We start from the raw sequence: 25,988 nt of genomic DNA on the forward strand, positions 1-25,988 counted from the left end.
TTGTTTCTTAAGTCTATTTACAGCGCAGTTAATACAATTATCTGCAGCCGTGACCTATTTACCAGCCCTGTGCTACCAGGCGTTATTGCCCAGGCTGCAGAGAGTGGTTGCGTTGATGGATCGGTGAAAGACTGTTTTTCAGCACTTGCGTAGGTGTAAGTTCACAGGCCTCCTGTTTGTCTTTAGTTGACTGTTTTTCAGTTGCCATGGGAGCCCAGACTGTTCTATAATGACCCCCCCCACACAACGAGAGTACAAACACCCGTTCTTGGAAACATGTTGGTCGAGTAATTTTTGGCTCCCACTAACAACAAAAAAACTTTTTTATTTTTAATTCATCATTTTTTCATCAGTTAATAGCACAGAAGTGAGCAGGGCTCTGCGCTGGGTATCATCAGATGTGCAGTAGTCTGTCCACTGCTGCTGGGTTAACAGATACACTGAGGTCCTTACAGTGGTTTATCGACCCATACTGTCGGGGTAACGCTCAATCTGTCATTCATCACCAGAACACTTTTAATTTTCCCTGTCACCCGCGCAACAACACACTATCTGCATCAGTAGAAGTTTGACACGGTTTAGAAAAGGATGTTTTAAAATCACATTTTCAGTTCGACACTATCCTGCTCTGCTCACCGCTCTTACTCAGAGGAGATTGAAAACAAGGTATCCGAGCTGTTCTGTCGCCCACCGGCTGCAGAACTCAAGCAGGGACGTGTGTTAAGACCTTTTGTTTTCAGTCGATGTGATCCTGAGTTGCTCAACATAGTTTGGTTAGTCCTGTTGGAAAAGTGGGTCAAGACGGCTATATTAAGCAGCCACCGTTCCCCCTTCTGCAACGTGCAGAGACACCGTATGAAGCGTTGGACGACTGCGTCGAGAAAAAGACAAAAAAAACTGAATGGGGGAATCGAGATAATCAATACGGTGGTGAATTTGTACTATTAATCTGGTTTGAAACTTGAACGCCCTCTTGCAGGGATGAGAGACATCAGGGGGGAGAGAGAGGGGGGGAGAGAGACGGGGGATAGAGGGGGGGAGGGTGTGTCTCGTGGTTGGTCTCTGATGAAGAGGGGATGCCTGGTTTGTAAGGCCCTGTGTTCCAGAGGGTTCTGTTTCATCACTCAGCAGCCTTGAAGCTGTAAACACGACCACCGAGCTGGGATTAACCCTCTCTCTTGGTCTCTCTCCCCTCTCTCTTGGTCTCTCTCCCCTCTCTCTTGGTCTCTCCCCTCTCTCTTGGTCTCTCTCCCCTCTCTCTTGGTCTCTCTCCCCTCTGACTGGCATTCGGTAGAAGAAGAAGAAGAAACACTTTCAAGTGTTTCCTGCCTCCCTCCCTGTTTGAAGTGGCTCTGTGTGCGATGGTGTGACGGGGCTGAGGAGAGGGTGACTTCCTTCAGTCCTGCTGCTCTGGCGCTGGGCGACGGGGTTTGAAAACAAACTATGAAAGCGCCCCTGGTACCATGCAGGCTGTGGTGCTGTTCTCCCCCAGACAGCCGAGTCAGCAGACCCAGATACCTCACCCTGAACCGGAAGTGGACAGGGGGGGAGGCTGTGTAGGGTAGATGGGGAGGGGAGGGGCGTGTGGGGAGCGAGGGGAGGGGTGGATGGGGAGGGGAGGGGGCGTGTGGGAGCGAGGGGAGGGGCATGTGGGGTGGATGGGGAGGGGAGGGGCGTGTGGGAGCGAGGGGAGAGGGCATGTGGGGTGGATGGGGAGGGGAGGGGCGTGTGGGAGCGAGGGGAGGGGGCATGTGGGGTGGATGGGGAGGGGAGGGGCGTGTGGGAGCGAGGGGAGAGGGCATGTGGGGGTGGATGGGGAGGGGAGGGGCGTGTGGGAGCGAGGGGAGAGGGCATGTGGGGTGGAAGGGGAGGGGCGTGTGGGAGCGAGGGGAGAGGGCATGTGGGGTGGATGGGGAGGGGAGGGGCGTGTGGGAGCGAGGGGAGAGGGCATGTGGGGTGGATGGGGAGGGGAGAGGGCGTGTGGGAGCGAGGGGAGAGGGCATGTGGGGTGGATGGGGAGGGGAGAGGGCGTGTGGGAGCGAGGGGAGAGGGCGTGTGGGGTGGAAGGGGAGGGTGTCATGTGTCTTCGTACACAGCGTTCAGACCAACAAGAAAGGGATGAAACACGGGCCCTCCTCTCGCTGAAGCGACAGCAGCAGTAATGAGGGCGACAGCAGCAGTAAATGAGTGCAGCTCTGGTAATCACGCTGCGTAAATCACCAGACTATCTCCCTGTCCGTCCCCCAACAACCGGAGAGGGAGAGACGACGTCGCCAGGGTGGTGCGTGATTTAGAGACGGAGCAGAAAACACACACACAGCAGGCTCTCACACACACACACACACACACACACACAAACACAGCAGGCTCCGCTCTCTGCTCTTAACGCTCATGGTGAACCATGTGAAGCCGCTCTCAGCAGGAAGTCTGGTCTTGGTTCCGAGGTGTTCTGAGGTATTCCTGATCATCTGCAACCCTGTGTGTGTGTGTGTATGTGTGTGTGTGTGTGTGTGTGTGTGTGTGTGTGTGTGTGTGGAGGAGCTGTGTTTAATCAGGCACAGCCCGGCGCTGCAGATGCGTAGTGAAGGCCTTGCCTCCCTGACCCAGGCTAGCGTTCACACTTAACCCCTTGTTAGGTCAGGCATCCGCTCTTGGTTGAGCTCAAGTGTTAACGTTCCCACCCAGGGGGCTCCACACACACACACACACACACACGCTGGGGTCCTCAGCGCTGGGGACAGGTGTGCATAACCATCTGGTGCTTGGAGAGAAAGAGGGTCACTGCTTTCAAATCACTAGAGGGTGAGCGAATCCCTGGGCACATTCACAGCAGGAAAACCAGGACACTTAGATGCCTGCCTGTCTGCCTGCCTTCCTGCCTGCCTGCCTGCCTGCCTGCCTGCCTGCTTCCTGCCTGCCTGCCTGCCTGCCTGCCTGTCTGCCTGTCTGTCTGCCTGTCTGCCCAACTTCCTATCTGCCTGCATGTGTCTTCCTGCCTGCCTGTCTGTCTGTTCATCTGTTTCTAATACAATTTCAAACACATTCAGATATCAACAGTGGCTTCATAGGAAATGCATTGAATCTTCACTGGAAACTGACTACCGAGGGACCTGATCGACGGGTCAGTCCTCATGTAAGGGTCACGAGACTGCTGCCCTGTTGGTCAGCCTGGCGTGAGGGAGGGGAGAGGAGGTGGGGGGAGTAGAGGAGAGGAGGTGGGGGGAGAGGGTAGGAGGTGGGGGGAGAGGGGAGGAGGTGGGGGGAGAGGGGAGGTGAGGTGAGGGGGGAGGAGGTGGGGGGAGAGGGGAGGTGGGGGGAGTAGAGGAGAGGAGGTGACGGGGGAGGAGAGGGGGAGGAGGTGGGGGGAGAGGGGAGGTGAGGGGAGGTGGGGGGAGAGGGGAGGTGAGGTGAGGGGGGAGGAGATGGGGGGAGAGGGGAGGTGGGGGGAGAGGGGAGGTGAGGTGAGGGGGGAGGAGGTGGGGGGAGAGGGGAGGTGAGGTGAGGGGGGAGGAGGTGGGGGGAGAGGGGAGGAGAACATGTTACATTAATAAAAGGCCCACAGTTCAGCACTTCACTGTTTAAGGCTACAGAACCAGCTCATCTGACCCAGAACTGCTAGTGAAAGCCTTCCAGCTGACGCACAGAGCTCATGTCAGGTGTTTAACGTGTGCTTAGCATGTGGAGGGAAAACAAAGCAGCCTGATGGCAGTGGAGCAGGTTGTAACTGTGCTGGGCAGCACAGACACTGAGGCAACACTGCCTCTTAGTGGACACGTTCAGAACTGCACCCAGACGAGGCGAGTCGCCTCTGGGTCTCAAGTAACATCAAGTTCAAGTTTATTGATGTTTGTAAAAACTTCTGGTATGTTTGGAAGTCTTCGGCCCTCCTCTTTTTCCTAGCGACCTGCCTAAACCTAGAATAAATGATGTAACCTGTAATAATACCTGTGATAAATCCTAATCTTATCTGAGCTGTTGTTCTTATGAAAACTGTGTAGCTGTCTGAGGTGGATACATGTCTGGAGAGCAAGCAGCTGAGAGCATGTCTCCTGAGAGAAGACACTGATGTGCAATAGATCCATTTAACAGACGTTTTGATAGGGAGTGTATATCTCAGTGATGGCTCATTGGACGGCAGATCACGGTTCAGATCCCCCACGTACATCGCCTATGATAAAAGCATCTGCTAAACGAGGACATCGTAAATCCCGAGCGATGAACGGGGGCAAAGTATGCGCTTATCGCTTCCTGAATAGGTTATTTCCGACTTTTCATGATGAAACTTCGATTGTATTCTGTCTGATGAGTCGGTGTTCCAGAAAAACGTCTGGTTGTATTGAAGTCCTCAGAGAGAGATGGTTACCGGTTGCTAGGTCCGGTGTGCATCGTGTTTACCTGAAACCCCACATCCGACCCCGACGGTGAACCGTGTCTGATCCCTGTCGACAGGCCTCCCCACCCCCCGCCCGACCACAGCGGTCAAGGTCAAGTGGAACCGTTTGTCGATGACCGGCGGCAGCGATCACCTGGAAGTTTCCCTTCCAGACTGTAAACAACCAAGTCAGCTTGCGGTCAGAAAGTATACTTTTGCTGTTTACCTGACCACACGTGACCATCTCTGTTCTTCTCAGAGGGGTGTGAGGTCGACTCTGGAGACCCCTCTTACCCTTTTACGGTCGCTGGGAAACATCCGAGTGACGGGGGAGATGTTTTTGACATCCCAAAATTCTCTACATCAAACTATTTGAATCTTAAAATGTTTGGAGTTGTTCCCAGGCCTGGACCTCCAGCCCCCATCTCCCCCAGCCCCCAGCTCCCCCAGCCCCTCCAGCCCCCATCTCCCCCAGCCCCCAGCTCCCCCAGCCCCTCCAGCCCCTCCAGCCCCCATCTCCCCCAGCCCCCAGCTCCCCCAGCCCCTCCAGCCCCCAGCTCCCCCAGCCCATCCAGCCCCTCCAGCCCCCAGCTCCCCCAGCCCATCCAGCCCCTCCAGCCCCCAGATCCCCTAGCTCCCCCAGCCCCTCCAGCCCCCCCAAAGCCCCCAGCTCCTCCAGCCCCCAGCTCCTCCAGCCCCCAGATCCCCCAGCTCCTCCAGCCCCCAGATCCCCCAGATCCCCCAGCCACCAGATCCCCCAGCCCCTCCAGCCCCCAGCCCCTCCAGCCCCCTCAGAGCCCCCAGCTCCTCCAGCCCCCAGATCCCCCAGCCACCAGATCCCCCAGCCCCTCCAGCCCCCAGATCCCCCAGATCCCCCAGCTCCTCCAGCCCCCAGATCCCCCAGATCCCCCAGCCACCAGATCCCCCAGCCCCTCCAGCCCCCAGCCCCTCCAGCCCCCTCAGAGCCCCCAGCTCCTCCAGCCCCCAGATCCCCCAGCCACCAGATCCCCCAGCCCCTCCAGCCCCCAGATCCCCCAGATCCCCCAGCTCCTCCAGCCCCAAGCATCAGGAGCTGCAGCCCGGTTTCCTGGGGACGTAGGAGGCTATGAGGATCACGGCTCATCAGGCTTCAGCTGGGTTAATGAACCCTCTCGTCCCTCCCCCGTCTCCCCCGCCCGGCCCAGGCATTACTCACGGGCCCAGGCATTACTCACGGGCCCAGGCATTACTCACGGGCCCAGCGGAGAAAAAAAAAAGCTGTCAGTGTTGCTACGCCTCAGCAACCCCATGTACACACAAAGACACACACACACAGTCATACTATATATAAACACACTCACAGTCATGTATAAACACACACACGCACTGTCGTATGTAAACACACACAGATCATGGAGGTGGTTGCCCCGAGGTCGAGGAGAGCTGCGTAACAGCTGCTGATCCTCCTGCCTGTGTTGGGAGAGTTAAATCAGGCTGCTCTGGATGTGGATAAACACAATATACAGGCATAATTGAATCTCTCTTTCTCTCTTTCTCCCTTTCTCTCCTCTCTTGCACTCTCTCTCTCCGTCTCTCTTGCTCTCTCACACACTCTCTCTCTCTCCGTCTCTCTTGCTCTCTCACACTCTCTCCTCCAGTACCAATGCCAGGAGCTGGCTGTGGCCCTGTTAGAGTGTGTGGAGTTGTCAAGGGGTTACATGACTTCAGTACTACAGTACAGCAGGGATGTGTGTCCACAATACATCACTAACATCCTAAATCCAGTGGTCGCTGTGGTGCTCTAGTTAGAGTCATGTGTTGTTTTTTAGTATTGTACTGGAGCATATATGATGGTTAGTATTTTGTTTCCTGGAATAAAATGGTTAATCCAGATAGATTACGTTTGTTTACCCACATGTGCAGGTTGTGCGTCGATTCTGACAGGATGTGATTTGTCTTACGTCTAAACCCTTCCCTGAGCCCAGATGGCAGGTGAATGGTCCAGTGTGTAATATTACAGATGATTGTTCAACTGTCCCGAGGCATAGCGAAGTTTCCACAGACAAATCCACATCTTGGCTGATCCGGTAAATTCCAGTTCTGCAGCGTTGATCACTTGGCCCAGATAGAGCAATATAGATTATTCTTATCCTTGCTTCGCCGGATGATGTGCCTGTCGACTAGAGGTCTGTTAAGTTCAGAGCTTTGCATAAAAACATGCAGTGTTGTCATTTCCTGTCATGTTGAAAAACAAAACGACCTACTTTAACATGATGTCCTGATCAGTTAATACATACATTTATAAAGTATTTTAGCGTCCTTCTACTTTATTTCAAGGCGATATTTTAATAATAAATGATCGTTAACAGTCCTCTTTGACCATTATTAGGATAGGTTAGTGTCAGTATTCCAGGAATTTAATTATTGAACTAGGACTGGCCGTTTCTCCCGAGTAATGAGATGTCATTACAAGACAGCTGACTTTAAACCAGATGCGTGTGCGACAGGTTTAGAGAGAGCGTCTCTACGGCTGGGACTTCACGCTGTATGTTACTCCTCTGAGACCTGTGATGCGGGGGCGTAGCTATAGAAGAAAACCCTCCACATTGAAAAGCTTCCTCACAGAGCTGTCAACGCGTCTTTGGCGGCTCAGGATTACAAGTAGATTCGTTTTAAACTTCCAGAAAACCTTTTGAATAGCTCATTCAAAGAACGGCGCAGGGGAATGGGTGGCCCTCTTGCACGCGGTGTCAGAAACGATTAGCCTGGGAGAAGAGTGAAGCTTACAGCGAAAGCTATTCACGGCATTGCGGGAGGGAGAATATAATTCACTCCAAACAATCCTCTCCGTCCCACTCACCTAATTGTTTGATATAGTATGTGTCCACTTAAACCCATGAGCATGAAACATTGGTATTTTAAGCAGAGACATCAAAGTGGGAACATTTTAGCCTGAAAAGGGAAAAGCGAAGCAAAAATATTTATTTTACAGGCATAGCTCTGTGAAGCCACGGTGCATTGTTTATGCATTTGTCATAGTGTGTCAGTTGGCCTAAACCCTAGACAAACCGTCTTGCCTAACGGTGAAATTATGTAGAACACCGGGGAAGTAAATCAGTCAAGATTTAGAAGATATAGCTTTTCAATTTGTGTTTTTAATACATAGTCGCCTGAAATTCGAATATACACTGGAGGCTAGATATTCAAATAGACAATTACGGTGATTCTTCAGAGCGTGAGGTCCCTGTACTAGATTGATTTAATTCCATATGTCAACTAACCATTTCGCCGACTCTTTTGACTTTCTCATAACTTACTTTCCCAACACGGTTATTGCAATGGATTTCAGTTAGTGGATGTGACTTGTTAGCACAACGCCCCAAACTGGTGCTTGTCTGCGTAATAAGGAAGTAGCCGAATCCCTCGCGCACCTGCCGCATGCAAGTCTCCCCCGCTGTACTAAACATTTTATTTGAACGAAAACGACATCAGGCTACAAGTCCAAAAGGTAAGAAGAGAACCGTGTGTCGGCTCAACTGGTTGGTCATGAAACGTGAATTTAGAGAGTAGAAACGTTTTGGGGCAACCTAACTATAAGAAACGATGCTTCTTGCTAGTTTTTGACATAAACATAATTTGCAAGTTGCAGTTTCCTCCCAAATCATTGTAGGCAGAGTAGTCCAGGAAATAGGTGTTCAATTTGTTGCATAGGCTATGCTACGCTATTATGAAATGATCCCTCTCAAATACGCGTAAGTCTAGCTAAACCTGCTGTTAAATATCTAATATATAAATAGTGTAAGTAGTATTAGGTAGGAAGCAGTACAATTACTAAACTTCGCCGTGCGCCTTTAGCCTGTAATGGGCAAACAGGCCTACAGTGTTGCCTAGTGATGCTTAAACGTAGCTCTTGTGGTTGCTTTGATAACATGCTAGGATGTCGGAGGCAGAAGAAGACACGTTCAAGGCCGTTGAGTTGGATCAACAAGCACCAGGGTCCGCCTCAACTGACCCCACTCCCGTTCAACCGGCTGCAGCTGAACCGAGTTCACCGGCGCTTCAGTCTCCCGTGACCCCTTCCACAGAGAGCGCGGGACCCGCCATGCCGCCCAGCGCCCAGTCGAAGGAGAATCAGTGGACGTCAGCAGTGAACCAGTTCAAACTGAAGAGGTTTTTTGTCTTGAGGGTAATGACTCACGCACTCTTTATTACCGGGGCGCCGGGCCTTGCGCTATTATTTTGATTCGGTCAAAATGGCAACGCCATATCTCAGAAATCACTCAATCAGACAGTTCTGCAGAAGCAGAGTCTTGCGTGCCTGTGTTTCTCGGTTTTTCTATCCGAGTTTTTTGTCAGTACTGTTTGGTCAGCATTGCGCTCATCCTCAACACTCTTATTAAGCCAACGTAAATAGTACAAATCAATTTAAAAAATTATAAAGTAACACATTTTCCTATTTCTGATTTTGTAATATAGAGAAGAACAGAGGCACAATGATGCGTTTAATTACATTCTGAAATTAATTAGGCTTATTGTGTAGAGGAGAAATCCACTGGGTCCAATGGCCAGATTTATGAGATTATTTTATAATGATCCGCAACGTCACGGTTATTTACACCTCAGGCAGTTGTAGCAGCGCAAAAACCCCAGAGATTAACTGCCCCTCAGCCCGCTTCCCCGCCCACGGTAAATATTACTGTGTTTAATCAGCCGCCAAGCCAGCCAGACACTCCTAAACTAAATCAATTAATCTGTCCTCTAATTCACGGACATGTCGCAAGCGTTGTCAGCGGAATCTGGCACGTTCTCGCGCTTCTACCCGAGTCCAGAGTGTGATCCAGGGAAAGTATCGCGTTGCTGGAGCTGAGAGTTAATGTATACATATTAATTATTTAAAAAGTAAAGGGACAGATTTGCAGTTAAAAAAAAGTGTCCCACCTATGTATAACGAAAGTTACTTTCCTGCTTCCCTGGTTACCTGCTTCCCTGGTCCCTGGTTACCTGGTCCCTGGTCCCTGGTTCCCTGGTCCCTGGTTCCTGGTTCTGATGTGTCTCATCTCCCCCCAGCCCGGGACTCTGGACCAGGCTGTGGAGGACGTTAAGAGCCTGGTGGATCAGCAGGTGGATGGGAGAGTCCTCAGCACCTGGCTGCTGGCTGAGTAAGCAACACTTCTAATCATAATAATGACAACAACACCTTTAATCATAATAATGACAACCTTTAATTTGTAATGTGCCTTCTTGCACAGAGAGAGAGAGGTTCTGAGAGAGGTTCTGTTCGTCTGAGGAGAGAGAGGTTCTGTTCTTCTAAGGAGAGAGAGAGGTTCTGAGAGGGGTTCTGTTCGTCTGAGGAGAGAGAAAGAGAGAGGTTCTGTTCATCTGAGGAGAGAGAGAGGTTCGTCTGAGGAGAGAGGGAGGTTCTGAGAGAGGTTCTGTGCGTCTGAGAAGAGAGAGGTTCTGTTCGTCTGAGGAGAGAGAGAGGTTCTGAGAGAGGTTCTGTTCGTCTGAGGAGAGAGAGAGGTTCTGAGAGAGGTTCTGTTCTGGGACGTGTTGTTCCTTCTTGAAATCGGCTTCAAAGAAACCTGATCACAACCTTTTCTTACGGTTCGTTCGGTCTGAGTGCTTTGTACCTGTCTACTGTTTAACGGTGATGTTTCGTTTGCTACCGTACTCTGGAGTGTACTGTACACAAGGGCCAATCATCCGGACATCACTAAACTATCAAACAGTCGTCGTTGTAGACTTGCTCATTTCCTTGTTTTATATAATGAAGTTAAAGTTATAGGAGATGATATAACAGAAACGAACATGCAACAAAATGAACCGGCTTGAGGACATTTATCAAACTCGTTTGCTTGTTCAAGGCCCTTGACTCTTGCACAAGCTTTCAGGGAACAGGGCTGTGCCACGAGAAGATGAATAATACATTCTTCTTCTGCACGGTTTCCACTCCACACAATGACACAGTGGCAGCAACTTTGCAGCGTGGCGCTGGGAGCAGCCGTATGCTGCAAACAGGAGGAAGTTTATGCGATAGTTGGTGACAGCAGTATGGGAGGAGGGGGAGGGAGAAGTCAGACCAGGTCAGCTGGAGTTATGCACCCTGGGCCAGGCTGGGCTGGAGTTATGCACCCTGGGCCAGGCCGGGCTGGGTTATGCACCCTGGGCCAGGCTGGGCTGGAGTTATGCACCCTGGGCCAGGCCGGGCTGGAGTTATGCACCCTGGGCCAGGCTGGGTTATGCACCCTGGGCTGGGTTATGCACCCTGGGCCAGGCTGGGTTATGCACCCTGGGCTGGGTTATGCACCCTGGGCCAGGCTGGGCTGGGTTATGCACCCTGGGCCAGGCTGGGCTGGGTTATGCACCCTGGGCCAGGCTGGGTTATGCACCCTGGGCCGGGCTGGGTTATGCACCCTGGGCCAGGCTGGGTTTGTCTGAACAGTATAGGGGAGAAGATGGGAAGCATTCAGGGTAGCCTGCTAAAGCAGTGGTCTTCCACCCTGGTCCTCAGGGACCCCCCCCCTCTTCCAACACCAGCTGACCCAAATGAAAGGGCCATTGTCAGAGCTTGGTAAAGACTCAGTCACTTCCAACACACCTGATTCTAATGACTGGGTCGTTACCAAACTCTGACAATGACCCTTTCATTTGGGTCAGGTGTGTTGGAGCTGCGAAACATCTAAAACATGCAGGGCAGAGGGTTGAAGACCACAGCTCTGGAGAACATAGACCACTTCAACCTCCTAAACCTAATTCCCTCCAGACCAAACACAACACTGTCAAAGCTCCTGGTACAATGCTGTCATCACTGGGATTTCAGTTTCATTTCACGCTGTCATCACTGGGATTTCAGTTTCTTTTCACGTGAAAACAAACATTAACGGAATCTGCCCAGTAGAGGGAGAAAACATTTGGTAAAGTGAGGTGTGATGTTGGCAGCGTAGCGCTGAGCCTTCCGGGGGGGGGGGAGGTTGGTTGGTGTGACAAGACATAAAGGGGGAGATCAGGGGGGGTTTGCGTGCCCCCCCAGCCTCCCACCTGCGTGTGCCCGGGACGTGAACCCAGCGCCCCCCTCGTGACCTCAGCCCCCCCCCTCGTGACCTCAGCCCCCCCCTCGTGACCCCAGCCCTTCGAGCAGGTGACTCAACCCCTCGTCCACACCTTTCATATGCCGCCTGCGCTGCTGGCTCTGAAACCCTCTCCTTGTGTTATCTGCTTGTGTGTGTATCTGTGTGTGTGTCTGTGCCTTAGAGCTGTCCTTAATGCATGTGCATCTCCAAGGAAACGGACAATCGGGTTTAAAACGGCCTATGATTTAGTTTTACACCCAGTAAACTTGTGTTGGGGGATTTGGCGACTGTGTAGGTCCGGGGTCTCCATTCCAAGCTGTCGTTTATATTCAGCCTGGCTGATGTCTTGGTGACACAGTTTTCCAACGGCTATTTTTTAATTTATTTTTTTTCGTCTTGTTGATATAGCATTTGGGACCCAGAGATGCTTGCATGCATATTGGATGAACTTTGCCAAGGGCGTTTCTTGAAATTAGGAAGCTTTTCCAGTATGTACATAATTGAGTGACCAGGCTATACATGCTTTTTGTCTTTACTCAAAATAACCTCGTACGGAGTTCATTTAAAGATGTCAAAATATACAAGCTGATAACAAACGTGTTCATCCCCCGTAGGCCGTGCCCATGGCAACACTCCATCACTCTCACCCTCTGAGACGGAGAGATTCCTCTGCATGTTTTATAGAGGGAAAAGAGAGACTTGTTTAACAGGTTTTATGAAAAGAGAGCTCATTTTTGGTCTGTGTGCATTTCTAAACTCTGTGTATTTGTGCTGCTCCTGGTGTTGAATGTACTGAATCTGTAGCGCATCTTTAAGGGGTTTTTGTTTTTCCAGGGCGACTTATGAATCAAAGCAGCGTTTCAGAAGCAGTTCCTGCTGTCGTGTGTGTAGCGGAGCGCAGCCGTCAGGTTAAACGGAACGCATCACGACAGTTTGTTTGTCCCACAGTTCTGCTGACTGGAAAGTGTGAAGTTTGGGTTTTGTTTGAGCTGCTAACCCTTACACTGCAGGGTGTGTGTGTCTTGTCATGGAGTGTGTGTGTCCCGTCAGGGTCTCAGTGTGTGTGTGTGTGTGTGTGTGTGTGTGCAGGGTGGACCACTGGAACAATGAGAAGGAGCGCTTGGTGCTGATCACAGAGGGTTCTCTCCTGGTCTGTAAGTACGACTTCGTCATGCTGAACTGTGACACCATCCAGAGGATCCCTCTCAACTTTGTCGACCGCATCGCCCACGGCAACTTCACCTTCCCACCACGCTCCCTCATCTCGTGAGTCCTCTCATCACCTCCACCTCTCCTCTCATCACCTCTCTTCTCATCCCCTCCACCTCTCCTCTCATCCCCTCCACCTCTCCTCTCATCCCCTCCACCTCTCCTCCTCCAGCTCCCCTCATCCCCTCCACCTCTCCTCCTCCACCTCTCCTCTCCTCTTCTCATCCCCTACACCTCTCCTCCTCTTCTCCTCCTCTCATCCCGTCCTCCTCTTCTCCACCTCTCATTCTCCTCCTCTCATCCCCTCCACCTCTCCTCCTCCTTTCTCCTCTAAAAGTTTACCTTCTCTCGGAGATTTGACATGCAAATTCTCTCTCAACTGCTTTGCCTATGTCATGTCATGGAAATCAATCTGGTAAAGTTCCTCTTCAGAAGAATGAGTGATAGTTCCCTGAACACCCAAACACTGTTACACACCCGCCAGCATGACATGTTCATTCAGCTTTTATCCTGCGACATACAGAGAGGGAATTGAACATGCGACTTCTGTAGTCAAATACTCTAACCACTATGCTACAGCAGTGTGTCCTGGAAAGCCTTGCCACAACTTTTCCCCAAGCACCCTCCGACAGAGTCTGCCCTCCTCCCTGTATTCCAGTCCACATCCTAATGCATTCTTCATAACGCCATGAAAGATTAACACTAGGAGTATTAGCTGTTGGAGGTGTCAGTTATTACAATGAAATTAGACTTTGCTGGTGGCAGGGAGGAGAGTGTGTTGTGCGTGGTGGAGGGAGAGGGGCTGGGCTGGAAGGAGGCAGGCGGACAGGAAAGCTTGTGGAGGGTGAAGCTGTCACTAGGAGAGCTCTGGAACTGCACTCCAGTATAACTGATTAGTGGCAGAAATGAATGTAGTTCTTTCATGCAAACCTTTTAAAGCTGGCTCAGGGGACACCAATCCAAGGAAAACTAATTTGATGAATAAAATGTAACGCTCCATAAAGCACTCAGAGCAGGCAGGCCTGTACTGGAGGCCTGATCTGTGAGCATTATATTCAATTATAAATAAAACGCCAGAGAAAATCACCCTGGAGTCTAACAGTATAAAACCAGCTTCCCAAAAGAAAAGACCCTCATCCCATCTCTCTCTCTCTCTCTCTCTCTCTCTCTCTGCTTCTCTCTCTGCTTCTCTCTGCTTCTCTCTCTCTCTGCTTCTCTTTCTTTCTCTCTGCTTCTCTCTCTCTCTTTGCTTCTCTCTCTCGGTTAATTAAGTAACATCACGAGAGAGAGTGCTGAAATCATCAGCGTTTTCGGTGCGAGGCTGAAGATGACAGAACTGGAGGACTGTTCTACAAGAGACTCTTTAGTTTACAGTAATAAGCAACAGCAGATCACGATGTGCTCGTTTTGAAAATCTTTTCTCTGGCTCTGGTTCCACAACTGGAACAAGGCTGTAGCCAGATATCCCAAACATTTTCCTGCACACAGGTGTACAGGTGACAGCAGACCAATTAGCGTGTATCATTTACATGTGCCTGTGTGTTTCTCTTATAATTCAATTAAATAAGCCCCTGGTGTACGACGTGTGTGTCTGCGGTGTGGCAGGTTCATGAAGGACCACCGGCTCCACTTAGTGTTGAGCCAGCACACACACATACCCCGTCCCCTCAGAGGGTGTTTACATTTAGTCATTTAGCAGACGCTCTTATCCAGAGAGACTTACAGTAAGTACAGGGACATTCCCCCCGAGGCAAGTAGGGTGAAGTGCCTTGCCCAGGTACACAACTTCATTTTGGCATGGCCGGGAATCGAACCAGCGACCTTCTGATTACTAGCCCGATTCTCTAACTGCTCAGCCACCTGACTCCAGGGCAGGGAGAGACACGGCACACAGCCTCACCAGCTGAATGTGTCTGTTGGATCTGGGGAAAAGAGACAGAGAGGTTTTTCATCTCAAGTTTTCTCCAGATACATCTTTATGAACAAAATGTTGTATACAGTACATTTCTGTCTCAGGGAGAAGAGAGAGAGAAAGAGGAGAGAGAGAGAGAGAGAGAGGTGTTTTGGAGAAGTGCCTTCTTTCCAAACTGTCTAGACAAGATAATTACTGCGTCTCTTCTCCGCAGTCAGCTAGCTTTATTCCTGCCTCAAATAACCTGCTGAGAACATTCAAAGCAACAGAGATGTTTGTGGAGTTTGGAAAATGATAAATGGTCGTTCTCCCCTGGCCCTAGTTAGTGTAGCTGTGGGGAGGTGGGGCGGTAGGAGAGGAGGAGACAGGAGTTAGTAAGGAAGAGAGGAAAAGAAAACTATGAAAACTTACTGTAAGTCGCTCTGGATAAGAGCGTCTGCTAAATGTAAATGTAAAAGAGCTAGGTTGACTAAAATAATCCAGGAAGAAGGGGGGAGCTGCAGTAGTTATATCTGAACAGCAGAGGGCGCTCTATGACACATTAACCTCCTGTGGTGTCATCAGAACTGATCGCTGACATGCTTTCGTTTCTTAAACACCTCCACAAGAGATTATGGAGTGGAGAGACTGAGCTAGAGAGACTAGTGGATACTAGTGACGTAGAGAGACTATCTCAGAGACTATTGAGGTAGAGAGACTATCTTAGAGACTATTGAGGTAGAGAGACTATCTTAGAGACTATTGAGGTAGAGAGACTATCTTAGAGACTAGTGAGATAGAGAGACTATCTTAGAGACTATTTTAGAGACTAGTGAGATAGAGAGACTATCTTAGAGACTATTGAGGTAGAGAGACTAGTGGATACTATTGAGGTAGAGATCCTGTGCCCTGTGTAGCTGTCCAGCTGCAGGACTCTACCCTGGCTGTGTTAAGAGATGGATCCTTCACCGGCCAGATGACCAGGGAGAGGTCAGGAGGAGGGGGGCCGCGGGACAGAGGTTCGAGATGTTTGTGGAGTTTGGAAAATGATAAATGGTCGTTCTCCTGTTCTCCCCTGGCCCTAGTTAGTGTAGCTGTGGGGAGGTGGGGCGGTAGGAGAGGAGGAGACAGGAGTTAACAAGGAAGAGAGGAAAAGAGCTAGGGTGACTAAAATAATCCAGGAAGAAGGGGGGAGCTGCAGTAGTTATATCTGAACAGCAGAGGGCGCTCTATGACACATTAACCTCCTGAGGTGTCATCAGAACTGATCGCTGACATGCTTTCGTTTCCTAAACACCTCCACGAGAGATTATGGAGTGGAGAGACTGAGGTGGAGAGACTAGTGAGCTAGAGAGACTAGTGGATACTAGTGATGTAGAGAGACTATCTCAGAGACTATTGAGGTAGAGAGACTATCTCAGAGACTATTGAGGTAGAGAGACTATCTTAGAGACTATTGAGATAGAGAGACTATCTCAGAGACTATTGAGGTAGAGAGACTATCTTAGAGACTAGTGAGGTAGAGATACTATCTTAGAGGCTATTGAGTTAGAGAGACTATCTTAGAGACTATTGAGGTAGAGAGACTATCTTAGAGACTAGTGAGATAGAGAGACTATCTTAGAGACTATTGAGGTAGAGCGACTATCTTAGAGACTAGTGAGATAGAGAGACTATCTTAGAGACTAGTGAGGTAGAGAGACTAGTGGATACTATTGAGATAGAGATCCGGTGCCCTGTGTAGCTGTCCAGCTGCAGGACTCTACCCTGGCTGTGTTAAGAGATGGATCCTTCACCGGCCAGATGACCAGGGAGAGGTCAGGAGGAGGGGGGCCGCGGGACGGAGGTTCGAACCTGTGTGTCTAAGTGTGCAGTAGACCTCAGGCCGTCTGTTTTACTATCACCTAAAGTGGAGTTAAAGAAACAAACATTAAGAAACGACTGGAACTGGTTGTGAAGACATGATGTGTCCTAACCCTATCCTGTCCTCTCTTTCACTCTCATTCTATCGTTCTGGGTTTGACTTCTAGTACTCTTGTCTCTCCCCTCATCCCTCCTGCCTCCTTTCCCTCCCTCCCTCTTCTCCTCCTCCTCCTCCCTCCCTCTTTTCCTCCCTCCCTCCCTCCCTCTTCTCCCCCTCCCTCCCTCCCTCTTCTCCCCCTCCCTCCCTCTTCTCCTCTTCCCTCCCTCTTCTCTCTCCTCTCCTCCCTCCCTCTTCTCCTCCTCCTCCCTCGTCTCCTCCCTCCCTCTTCTCCTCCCTCTTCTCCTCCCTCTTCTCCTCCCTCTTCTCCCTCCTCTCCTCCCTCCCTCTTCTCCTCCTCCTCCCTCGTCTCCTCCCTCCCTCTTCTCCTCCCTCTTCTCCTCCCTCTTCTCCTCCCTCTTCTCCTCCCTCTTCTCCTCCCTCTTCTCCCTCCTCTCCTCCCTCCCTCTTCTCCTCCTCCTCTCTCCTCCCTCCCTCCCTCCCTCATTTCACTTCTTCTTTATCATCACCCTGTTCTTCCTTCTCTTTCATATATGGATCCCACTGGATGAGAGAGGGGATGAGGGTTAGTGCTGGCTGATGCATGCTGGATGACTGGCTGAGAGACTTTCAGGCTCTATTGAGCAATCAGGGGATTTGTGTGTTGGCATGGAGACAATGTGGGACACTTGCCATGGCAGCTGAAGCCGTCCCTCGTGTTTATCTAGTGTGTTGACTTACGAGTCCTCAGCTCCTCAGAGTGCAGGGAAGGAATTTTTAGTCGCTTGCCCTAAAGCTTAGCTAAGAATACAGTGTGTGTATGTTTGTGCGTGCGCACGCAAGCTGTGTGTGGTAGTGTGTGTGTCAGGTTCATGTTGTGTGTGTTTTCTTGTGAGTGTGCAGGTGTGAGTGAGTGTTTGTTAGTTAGTTGATGTGTGTGTGCCCCTGGTAAAGGTCAGGATGTAAACCAGATGACCTGTCTTGGACAGGGAGGGTCCTCCTGGGCCCAGCATGCAGCAGTGTTGACTCCCAGCATGCAGCAGTGTTGACTCCCAGCATGCAGCAGTGTTGACTCCCAGCATGCAGCAGTGTTGACTCCCAGCATGCAGCAGTGTTGACTCCCAGCATGCAGCAGTGTTGACTCCCAGCATGCAGCAGTGTTGACTCCCAGAATGCAGCAGTGTTGACTCCCAGCATGCAGCAGTGTTGACTCCCAGCATGCAGCAGTGTTGACTCTGCTCACTCCTCTTTCTGCCTCTCCTCTGGTTTCTCCCTCTACGGTCTTGCTTTCTGCATCCCACTCTCTCTCTCTCTCCCCTCCCTCCCTCCTTTACTTCTGTTCTCTTCTGTCTCTCTCTCCTACTCTCCTCTCTCTCACGCCTACCTTCTCTCTCCTCTCTCTCCTCCTCTCTCTCACGCCTACCTTCTCTCTCCTCTCTCTCTCTCTCTCCTACCTTCTCTCTCCTCTCTCTCACTCCTACCTTCTCTCTCCTCTCCCACGCTCCTCTCTCTCTCTCTCTCTCCTCACTTTCTCCTGTGAGGTCTCTGTGTTGAGGACACTTGACTCCTGGGGCTGGTGTTGAAGTCCAAACCCCACCACAGTGCTGGCGTGTCAGTAGGACGACTTCCAAGGCCTCTGGCTGCAAAGCCCATCCCAGCCTACCTGTCTGGGCCGGTCCCTTGTGGTGGTAGCTTACCTGTGGAATTTTCAAGAGCTTTTCTTTTTTTATATCCTCATTTATACCAGGTTAATAGCCGTGCTCTTTGCTCGTACAAAGAGAAGCGCACACAGGATTCCCCCCCTCCTTCTCACCCTTCGTTCGGTTGAAATATAATCAGTCTTTTAGCCCTGGCTGTGCTTTTGTGCTCTTGTAAAGACTCTCTCCCCCCCTCCCTCCCCCCTCATGACATGTGCTAAGGGAGGAGTTCGCTGTTCAGGTCCATTGTCATGTGGAAGGTGCTTGTGTAAACCGGTAGCAAGGGGATTGTGGGTGTCTGTAAAGCCCTTTGTGACATTATTTGTCCAAAAAAAAAGAAAGAAAGAAAAGAAAAAGCGAGGCAGTATCCAAACATGGCGTTCTGTGTTTGTGATGCTTCCTATGTGGTTCTGGGAGGTGTGCAGCAGCAGAATGCATGCCCCGGGGATCTCTGTGGGCTTAGCAGGAAGGGCTCTTGCTCAGTGTGTTGCTCCAGTGCTAGAAGCTACAAGCCAGGAGGAACTGCTAGTTCCACTGCTGCTGCACTCTGGAGACATTCTCAGAGTCTAACATCTGGCGAATCACAATGGAAAATAACCAGTGATGGTAACAAGTACACAGAAAAATGACAGCTTGCTTTTGAAGTTGTAGGGGGAGATATAGACAGTGAGTTAGAGATGTGGAGAGAGGGGGGGAGAGAGACATAGACAGTGAGGTAGAGAGAGAGGGGGGAGAGACATAGACAGTGAGGTAGAGAGAGAGGGGGAGAGAGACATAGACTGAGTTAGAGATGTAGAGAGAGGGGGGAGAGAGACATAGACAGTGAGTTATAAATGTTGAGACGGGGGGGGAGAGAGACGGAGGTAGAGATGTAGATGTGGGGGGGTTTGTTTCAGGACGCTTGACTGTGACACTGAGGTGTTACAACATCCAGGGTGTTACCGTGGGTTACAGCTGTAACTGTAACAGCTGTACTGTAGCTGTAGACGCCACACACAGCTGTGTACGTTGCCAGCCAAGTCGGAGCCTTCTGAGGTTCATCAGTCTTACAGAAAACAACATGCCCAGAGGTGATGTTCATTAAAACCTATTGATTTATTTTTAAAAGAGAGAGAAAGAGAGAAAGAGGAGAGAAAGAGAGAAAGAAAGAAAGAAAGAGAGAGAGAGAGAGAGAGAGAGAGAGAGAGAGAGAGAGAGAGAGAGAGAGAGAGAGAGAGAGAGAGAGAGAGAGAGAGGAGAGAGAGAGAGAGAGAGAGAGAGAGAGAGAGAGAGAGAGAGAGAGAGAGAGAGAGAGAGAGAGAGAGAGAGAGAGAGAGAGAGAGAGAGAGAGAGAGAGAGAGAGAGAGAGAGAGAGAGAGGAGAGAGAGGAGAGAGAGAGAGAGAGAGAGAGAGAGAGAGAGAGAGAGAGAGAGAGAGAGAGGAGAGAGAGAGAGAGAGAGAGAGAGAGAGAGAGAGAGAGAGAGAGAGAGAGAGAGAGAGAGAGAGAGAGAGAGAGAGAGAGAGAGAGAGAGAGAGAGAGAGAGAGAGAGAGAGAGAGAGAGAGAGAGAGAGAGAGAGAGAGAGAGATAAATAAGCCGTTCCTCCGCAGCCGTGTGCCAGATAGCAGCCCTGTGCTGGTAAACATGAAGCTCTGCCCCAGAGGTACATCAGATTACTGACATTTTGTCAGAATGTTAGCTTTGTTACCATGGGGGTGAAAGGTCAAGTAGAGCAGTGTGCAGAACCAGCCTGCCTGGGGGAGGAGGGGGGGAGTTTTAAGATATATTGGAGTTAAACATGAACGAACATAAAAAGGAAAGATGTATTTGTGGGTTAGCGAGCTGTGTATATATGTGTTACATGACTGTGTGTAACATGAATGTGTTTGTGTAACATGACTGTTTGTAACATGACTGTGTGTGTTACATGACTGTGTGTGTGTGTGTTCCCCAGGCGGGAGGGAGACGGTGTGCGTGTGTTCTGGGACCGTCTGAGGGAACCCTCCTTCAGCTCTCGCTGGAACCCGTTCTCCACAGACTACCCCTTCAGCACCTTCACCAGCCACCCCGTCAGGGGCAACAGCGACAAGCTGGCCACGCTCTGCCATGTACGCCCCTCCCCTACACCACCACGGCTGCACACACGTCCTCTTGATCTGCTGTTGAATGCTCTAGCAAATGCCCATCCCTGTATTTCCTAACCCACGTAGGAGATTGACTCATAAAGTAGTATTTGACAGTCAATGGTTGTTGTTTTTTCCACATTCCAGTTAACAGCACACCCTCCCCCACTACTTGACTGTTGTAATCTTAAATATATCTTGTAAGGGGGAGGTGGGAGGGGGGGGGCTGTAAGACAATGACTGTCAAATTCTACTTTATGAGGTTGTATGAGAAACCACTTCCATGGAATACTGGCACAGGTGATGACACCTCTTTACTGGAACACTTACTGGTGTAACGGAAGTCATTTCTTTCAACAACAACATCCCCCCCACACACACACGCACACACACATTTCAGGGGCATTAAAAAACAACCAGTGAAGGTAAGGGTTTGGTTACTGATCCGTACTGTCAAAGTAATACATTCAGTAGCTATCTAGCTAAGCTAATTAGCCACAGTCAACCTTGATTAAGCAGTGAGGGAAGCCCACTACTCCTGCGTGTGCAGCAGTGCTAAGCTAATGCCTCAGAGCTGTGCTATGGTAAGCTAGGCTAACACCTCAGAAGGAGAGCTGTGCTATGCTAAGCTAGGCTAACACCTCAGAAGGAGAGCTGTGCTATGCTAAGCTAGGCTAACATCAAGAAGGAACGTACCTGGCAGGGCCTGTGTAGCTGAGTGCAGACAGCTTAGGAGTCACAACAGAGAGGGTTCTGACAGAGCCCTTGACTTCTGACCCCCACCTCCCTGCTCCTAAACCCCCACCCTGACCCCCACCTCCCTGCTCCTAAACCCCCACCCTGACCTCCCACCTTCCTGCCCCCTCCCTCTCTGCTTCCTCCCTCCTCCTCACCCTCCTTCAAACTGTTTAACAGTTTGAACATGGTCCACAGTCCAGGTGAGGAATCTTACTGAGGTCTCCCTCCCAGATCATGTAACCAGTCATTAGGATGACTGGAGGGTCTAATCTCATAGAGCCTGGCCCATTCCACACATTCCACACACACACACACACACACACACACCTGCCTCACAGTAGTGTAGTGGGGACTGGATGGTAGATGGGAAACACTCATATGACTCAAGTGTTGGTTAGATAGTGGGTAAACTGCATGTCCATCAAACAATTATGAATCTACCTTCAAGTATGATCTTTATGTCTGTATACTGTAGAAACATATATTCAAATTGATAAACTGAATAGGGGTATTTGAACCTTCCACCTCTTGATTTGAGGTTGAATGCTGTACCTATTCCCTGTGTAACCCTAACCTTCTCACATCCTCCTCTTCCCCTCCCGCTCTCCTCAGGTCCAGGGCTTCCGGGAGCAGCTTGCGGAGGCTGCACGTGAGGCCCACAGCAAGGTGCCTGTTCCTGGGAAGGCCAACGGGGTCCTGGTCCTGAACCAGCCCCTCTTCATCGACGCCACAGTGGGCCTCATGTCCATCATTGGCAACCAGAACAAGCTGGGCTACTGCCTGGCCAGGGGCAACATCGGCTTCTAATCTCTGCTCAGGAAGATGTTCACGGAAAGTACAGCCATGTAGAGAAGAGAGTCTGTTTAGAGAAATCACATTGGTCTTACGTTGGTTTGGCACTGAATACAATGGAGTGATTATTATTTTTGTTGATCTGTTATATTTATATTTTGCTGCGCGGGATCTTTTGGGGTATTTGTTTGAGTCTTGATGTGCTTTACCGTTCTGTTCTAGAATGTGCTTCACCTTTCTGTTCTAGAATGTGCTTTACCGAAGCACTGGAAGTTCTAGAATGGTAAATCTTTTAGTAACTTATTCTTTGTCGTCTCCTCAGGAAGTTAACTTGGATTCCATAAAACATTCATGTCCCTTACTGTTCCGTCCACACTGTCAACATACATTTGTCTCATACAACTACTTAAATGCCCATTTTCTTGGTTTAATTAAAGCATGGGAATGTAGCTAACGTATGCATCTACACCTCACCACGTTTTGTGGTTTTGCGTTTGCCTTGCTGTAATAATGGACCTGTTGGGTAAGCAGAATATCCCTGTGTGCACTTCCCTGTCACAAGAGCTCTTAGACGCTCGCTGGAGCATGGAGGTGCATGTGTCAGTTTGGTTTTATCATGAGCAGTGTATTATTACAGTGTGCATGGCCCTGGAATTTCCCCTTGTAGGTGTACCATGAATCTGTTTGTCATGTTTGTATCTAATCCACGGCTCCTCTCCCCAGTCAAAGATAAACACCCTTGTGTGTTTTTCCTTGATTGGATGAGGGGGGTGCGTTTGCTGTGTGTCATAAACTCATATTTGCTTTTTATGTTGGAAACACTCTTAATGAACCTTAAAACAAGATGGCCTCTTGTCTCCCTCTTGTATAACTCTTTTGGATTCTGACTGACAAGTGCACAATAAACCGGATGCTCAACAATGAAAATATTTTCCTCCCAGCTTCCAGACACACTGAGCCCGGGTCTCACCGGCGTCAGTTTAAGCTGCTTCGCGTCCTTCTCCAGAGTAGTGCTCACTTCTGCGCTGCAGGCTCAGACTGAAAGGTGAGGTATGTGCGGTGGGGGGGTGGGGTATGTGCCTCTAAGAAGCACAGGGATCGTGTGTCTTAACCGCAGGGGCAGAAGGGGTTAACATCCCCTCCTCCCTTCCTTCTCTCCCCCTCCTCCCAAGTCACCCCCATCCTCCCTCCCTTCCCTCCCCCTCCTCCCAAGTCACCCCCATCCTCCCTCCCTTCCCTCCCCCTCCTCCCAAGTCACCCCCATCCTCCCTCCCTTCCCTCCCCCTCCTCCCAAGTCACCCCCATCCTCCCCCTCCCCCCCAGGAGTGAGGATGGGGGTGTGATCCTAGCTGGATGAAGCAGTGCCCTGGAGACATGATCGTCATCCAGCTCGTACCAGAGCCACACAGAGCTGCCACACTGCCCGATGAGAGAGAACATGAAGCTGTGTAGTTAAAGTCCTCCTGAGGTGCCTCAGAACATGGTTCCATAACCTCCTGTTTCTGGTGTTTCACCTTAAAAAATCAGTCTTATTAGCCCATTACACTTTAATCAAGATGGTGATAATGTTGGGTACGGTAGATATGGAAGGGGATATATACAAACGTGTTTGTTTATATGGTCCACATTTACGACTGTAGGAATGTGATGTAGACCAAAGATCGCCTTGTTGTGTTGCTGTTTGGTTCCCATGGAGAGAGCGAGCTGGCTGGCTGGCTGGTCGTGGAGGTGTGAACGGTTTATGGGCCTGGAATCACTGCAGCTCTAGGCAGGGGAGGGCGACGGGAGCCAGGAAGCGGGCACGAAAATGAAGGTTTGTTCAGAGTGGGCAGAATAGAGCAGAGGTTAAGTAATCAACAAACAAAAAAACAAGTATTTATATTTCGTCATCTGTGAAACATTATTTAATAGTTAAGAGTTCTGGATTCATGTTGATTCCAAGGTCACGCTTGAATGGTTAATTGATGATAATTAGGATAGGTTTTTTTTACAAGAGTAAGAAAAAAAATCACCTATGCACCCATTTTCTTAACAGACTGTAAAAGTGTCTGTTTTTAACTGCTTCGTGGAATGCAGTTTGCTCCGAGCTAATATATAAATTATGCTGGCGTCAGTTCACTTTGAAGGAGTATAAAAAAGAAAATACGTATTTTCCCACCGTGTCCTTGAATGTTCCTTTAGCGTAGTAGAGAAATGCTAACATTGAAGGCGTTATACCTGCTTGCCTTTTATCCTCAAGGGCAAAACATTTGAAACATCTGGTTTTGTAGGCTACTTTGTGTGCATAAAAATAATTCAACAGCAACAAAAAAAATCCTCACGCCATGAAACGAATGAACGCATGAAAAGAATTCGCTTTTGAGCGTCGTGATTAAACATCAATTCGATGAAGTGCGTTGTGTTGATTTATAAAGTGATCATTTGAAAAGTTCTTTCTCAACTTTACCTGTGCGATCAGGGCTGTACCACTGCGAAGTTGAAGACAAGATACTCTCAAGATAAACGACCCGCAAGGCTTTCTAATGAGCGTTCCATTCTGGGAAGGTAAGCTGTAGCCGGGGGCTAAAGAATACAGGTACCGCTTCACTCCAATTATTTTCTCTAGAACAACTTCTAACTGATGAACTGGCAGCACGTCTGACGACTGTCAGAGGCTGACATTAACAGCACACTGCAAACTGGGGGGAAGGATACTTTAAACGTGAATCGTGTAATATCAGTATAACCGAACTATTCTGAGATTGAACCTCTCTTGTCCCCGATGTTATGGTTGGTTCTTAAACGCTTAGGGAGAGCACTTGTGACTAAAAGCCGGTTGTGTTTTTTTACGTAAAGAACGGAACGGTTAAATGAACGAGATTAGGCCTCTCAAAATGTGACTGATGTTTTCCCGAGGGGTGTGTGTAGGGATCAGACCTCAGTGAAAGGGCGAAGTCGTAGTGTGACAGGCCCAAGTACTCCTTCAGCCCAGCTAGAGTCTGGGACAAAATTCCCATTCCCCCTCAAGAGCAGTGTGATTGGCTGATTGAGTGGAGGGGGTCTTAAAAAACGCTCTAAAACGCCTGTGACCCCGGATGACCCCCAGCCAACACCCAGAGCTGCCTCGCATGCTTGGGGTGAGTAACATTAGACAGATTCTGAGAGACACTGGCGGTCCAGGGGGGGCACTCTGACCCCACCCCCCAGAAACACCTCCTCAGCCAGACCCATCCGACCCACCCGTTCTCACACAAAGCTGAGTTTCGCTGGCCGGCCGACCTCCAGACAACATTTTCATTTTTCTTCTGACGTCTGTTGTGGCTTGTTTGTTCGGTAAACATGTTGCACCTGTCACTGGAATGCTGGTTGCCAGCTAGACCTGTCCAGAAACATTTATTATCCTCTGTGACCCCCTCTCTTTTTCTCTCCCCCTATCTCTCCCTCACTCTTTCCTCTCTCTCTCCCTCACTCTTTCCTCTCTCTCTCCCTCACTCTTTCCTCTCTCTCTCCCTCACTCTTTCCTCTCTCCCTCACTCTTTCCTCACTCTTTCCTCTCTCTCTCCCTCACTCTTTCCTCTCTCCCTCACTCTTTCCTCACTCTTTCCTCTATCTCTCCCTCACTCTTTCCTCTCTCTCCCTCCTTTTCCATCTGCTGCCCATACTTTACAGCTGTGTATATATGTATAAGTGTGTTTGCATGTCTGTCAGTGAGCGTGAATGTGTGTGTGTGTGTGTGTGAACTAGTGTATCATTGCTGTGCTAGTTCTTATATGATGGTAATAGAAATACAGTTTTATTTACACCCCCCTTCACTGCCCCCCCAGCTGTCAGTGTTGTGTCTGCAGCGTGGTGTTGAACTTGGAAGGAAACAGGAGCCCTGGAGAACCGTCAAGTTCTCCAGTGTTCCCAGTAATGTAGACACAGGACAGACAGAACACACCCTAGAATCGTCTCTTTCCTCTCAGCTTGTTTACTGCTCTTCATCCTGCTTCGTTCACAACAACAAACATACAAACAGCCAGGATGTGAGAGCTAGGGTTAGGGATAGCAGACACTTAAACATCTACTGTTAAACATCGATGCTGTTTGTCTCGTTAGCAGGTGATGACAGCTGTGTGATGGAGCGTTGACCCTGCTGGAGCAGTGTTGATGTTAGCCAACCTTCCCAGGTGACTGTTAGGATCGTAAGAACTGACGGAT

The 25,988-nt window shown here is 49.9% G+C and overlaps 1 protein-coding gene and 1 long non-coding RNA gene across 4 annotated transcripts; one reads left to right on the forward strand and one right to left on the reverse strand.

Annotated features, from left to right (window-relative positions):
* Positions 1–2,779: 2,779 nt before the first annotated feature.
* On the forward strand, positions 2,780–22,666 carry tprg1 (tumor protein p63 regulated 1). 3 transcript variants are annotated; one of them, XM_067230065.1, is made up of 6 exons: positions 2,780–2,802; positions 8,288–8,537; positions 9,419–9,510; positions 12,511–12,687; positions 20,111–20,264; positions 21,630–22,666. In XM_067230065.1, the coding sequence occupies exons 2-6, from the start codon at positions 8,289–8,291 to the stop codon at positions 21,822–21,824; spliced, it is 867 nt and encodes a 288-aa protein (XP_067086166.1). In that variant the 5' UTR covers positions 2,780–2,802; position 8,288; the 3' UTR covers positions 21,825–22,666. The 3 variants fall into 3 exon arrangements, with proteins under 3 accessions (XP_067086166.1, XP_067086164.1, XP_067086165.1); XM_067230063.1 differs by lacking the exon at positions 2,780–2,802 and adding an exon at positions 7,759–7,859; XM_067230064.1 differs by lacking the exon at positions 2,780–2,802 and adding an exon at positions 7,782–7,860 and having other exon boundaries at positions 8,283–8,537.
* On the reverse strand, positions 20,619–21,622 carry LOC136936284 (uncharacterized). The gene is made up of 3 exons (XR_010875047.1): positions 21,097–21,622; positions 20,921–21,062; positions 20,619–20,880 (listed from the first exon to the last, which is right to left on the reverse strand). It is a non-coding gene; the product is annotated as an uncharacterized lncRNA (long non-coding RNA).
* Positions 22,667–25,988: the final 3,322 nt, after the last annotated feature.

The sequence above is a fragment of the Osmerus mordax genome, chromosome 26 (genome assembly GCF_038355195.1).
Source record: "Osmerus mordax isolate fOsmMor3 chromosome 26, fOsmMor3.pri, whole genome shotgun sequence".
Classification (NCBI taxonomy): Eukaryota; Metazoa; Chordata; class Actinopteri; order Osmeriformes; family Osmeridae; genus Osmerus; species Osmerus mordax.

What these genes read in the sequence shown, in the direction of transcription:
- tprg1 (XM_067230065.1), top strand. Translation starts at nt 8,289, where the DNA reads ATGTCGGAGGCAGAAGAAGACACGTTCAAGGCCGTTGAGTTGGATCAA. An exon ending in AGCACCTGGCTGCTGGCTGA is followed by an intron (nt 9,511 to 12,510) that starts GTAAGCAACACT and finishes GTGTGTGTGCAG; the next exon opens with GGTGGACCACTGGAACAATG. An exon ending in CCACCACGCTCCCTCATCTC is followed by an intron (nt 12,688 to 20,110) that starts GTGAGTCCTCTC and finishes TGTGTTCCCCAG; the next exon opens with GCGGGAGGGAGACGGTGTGC.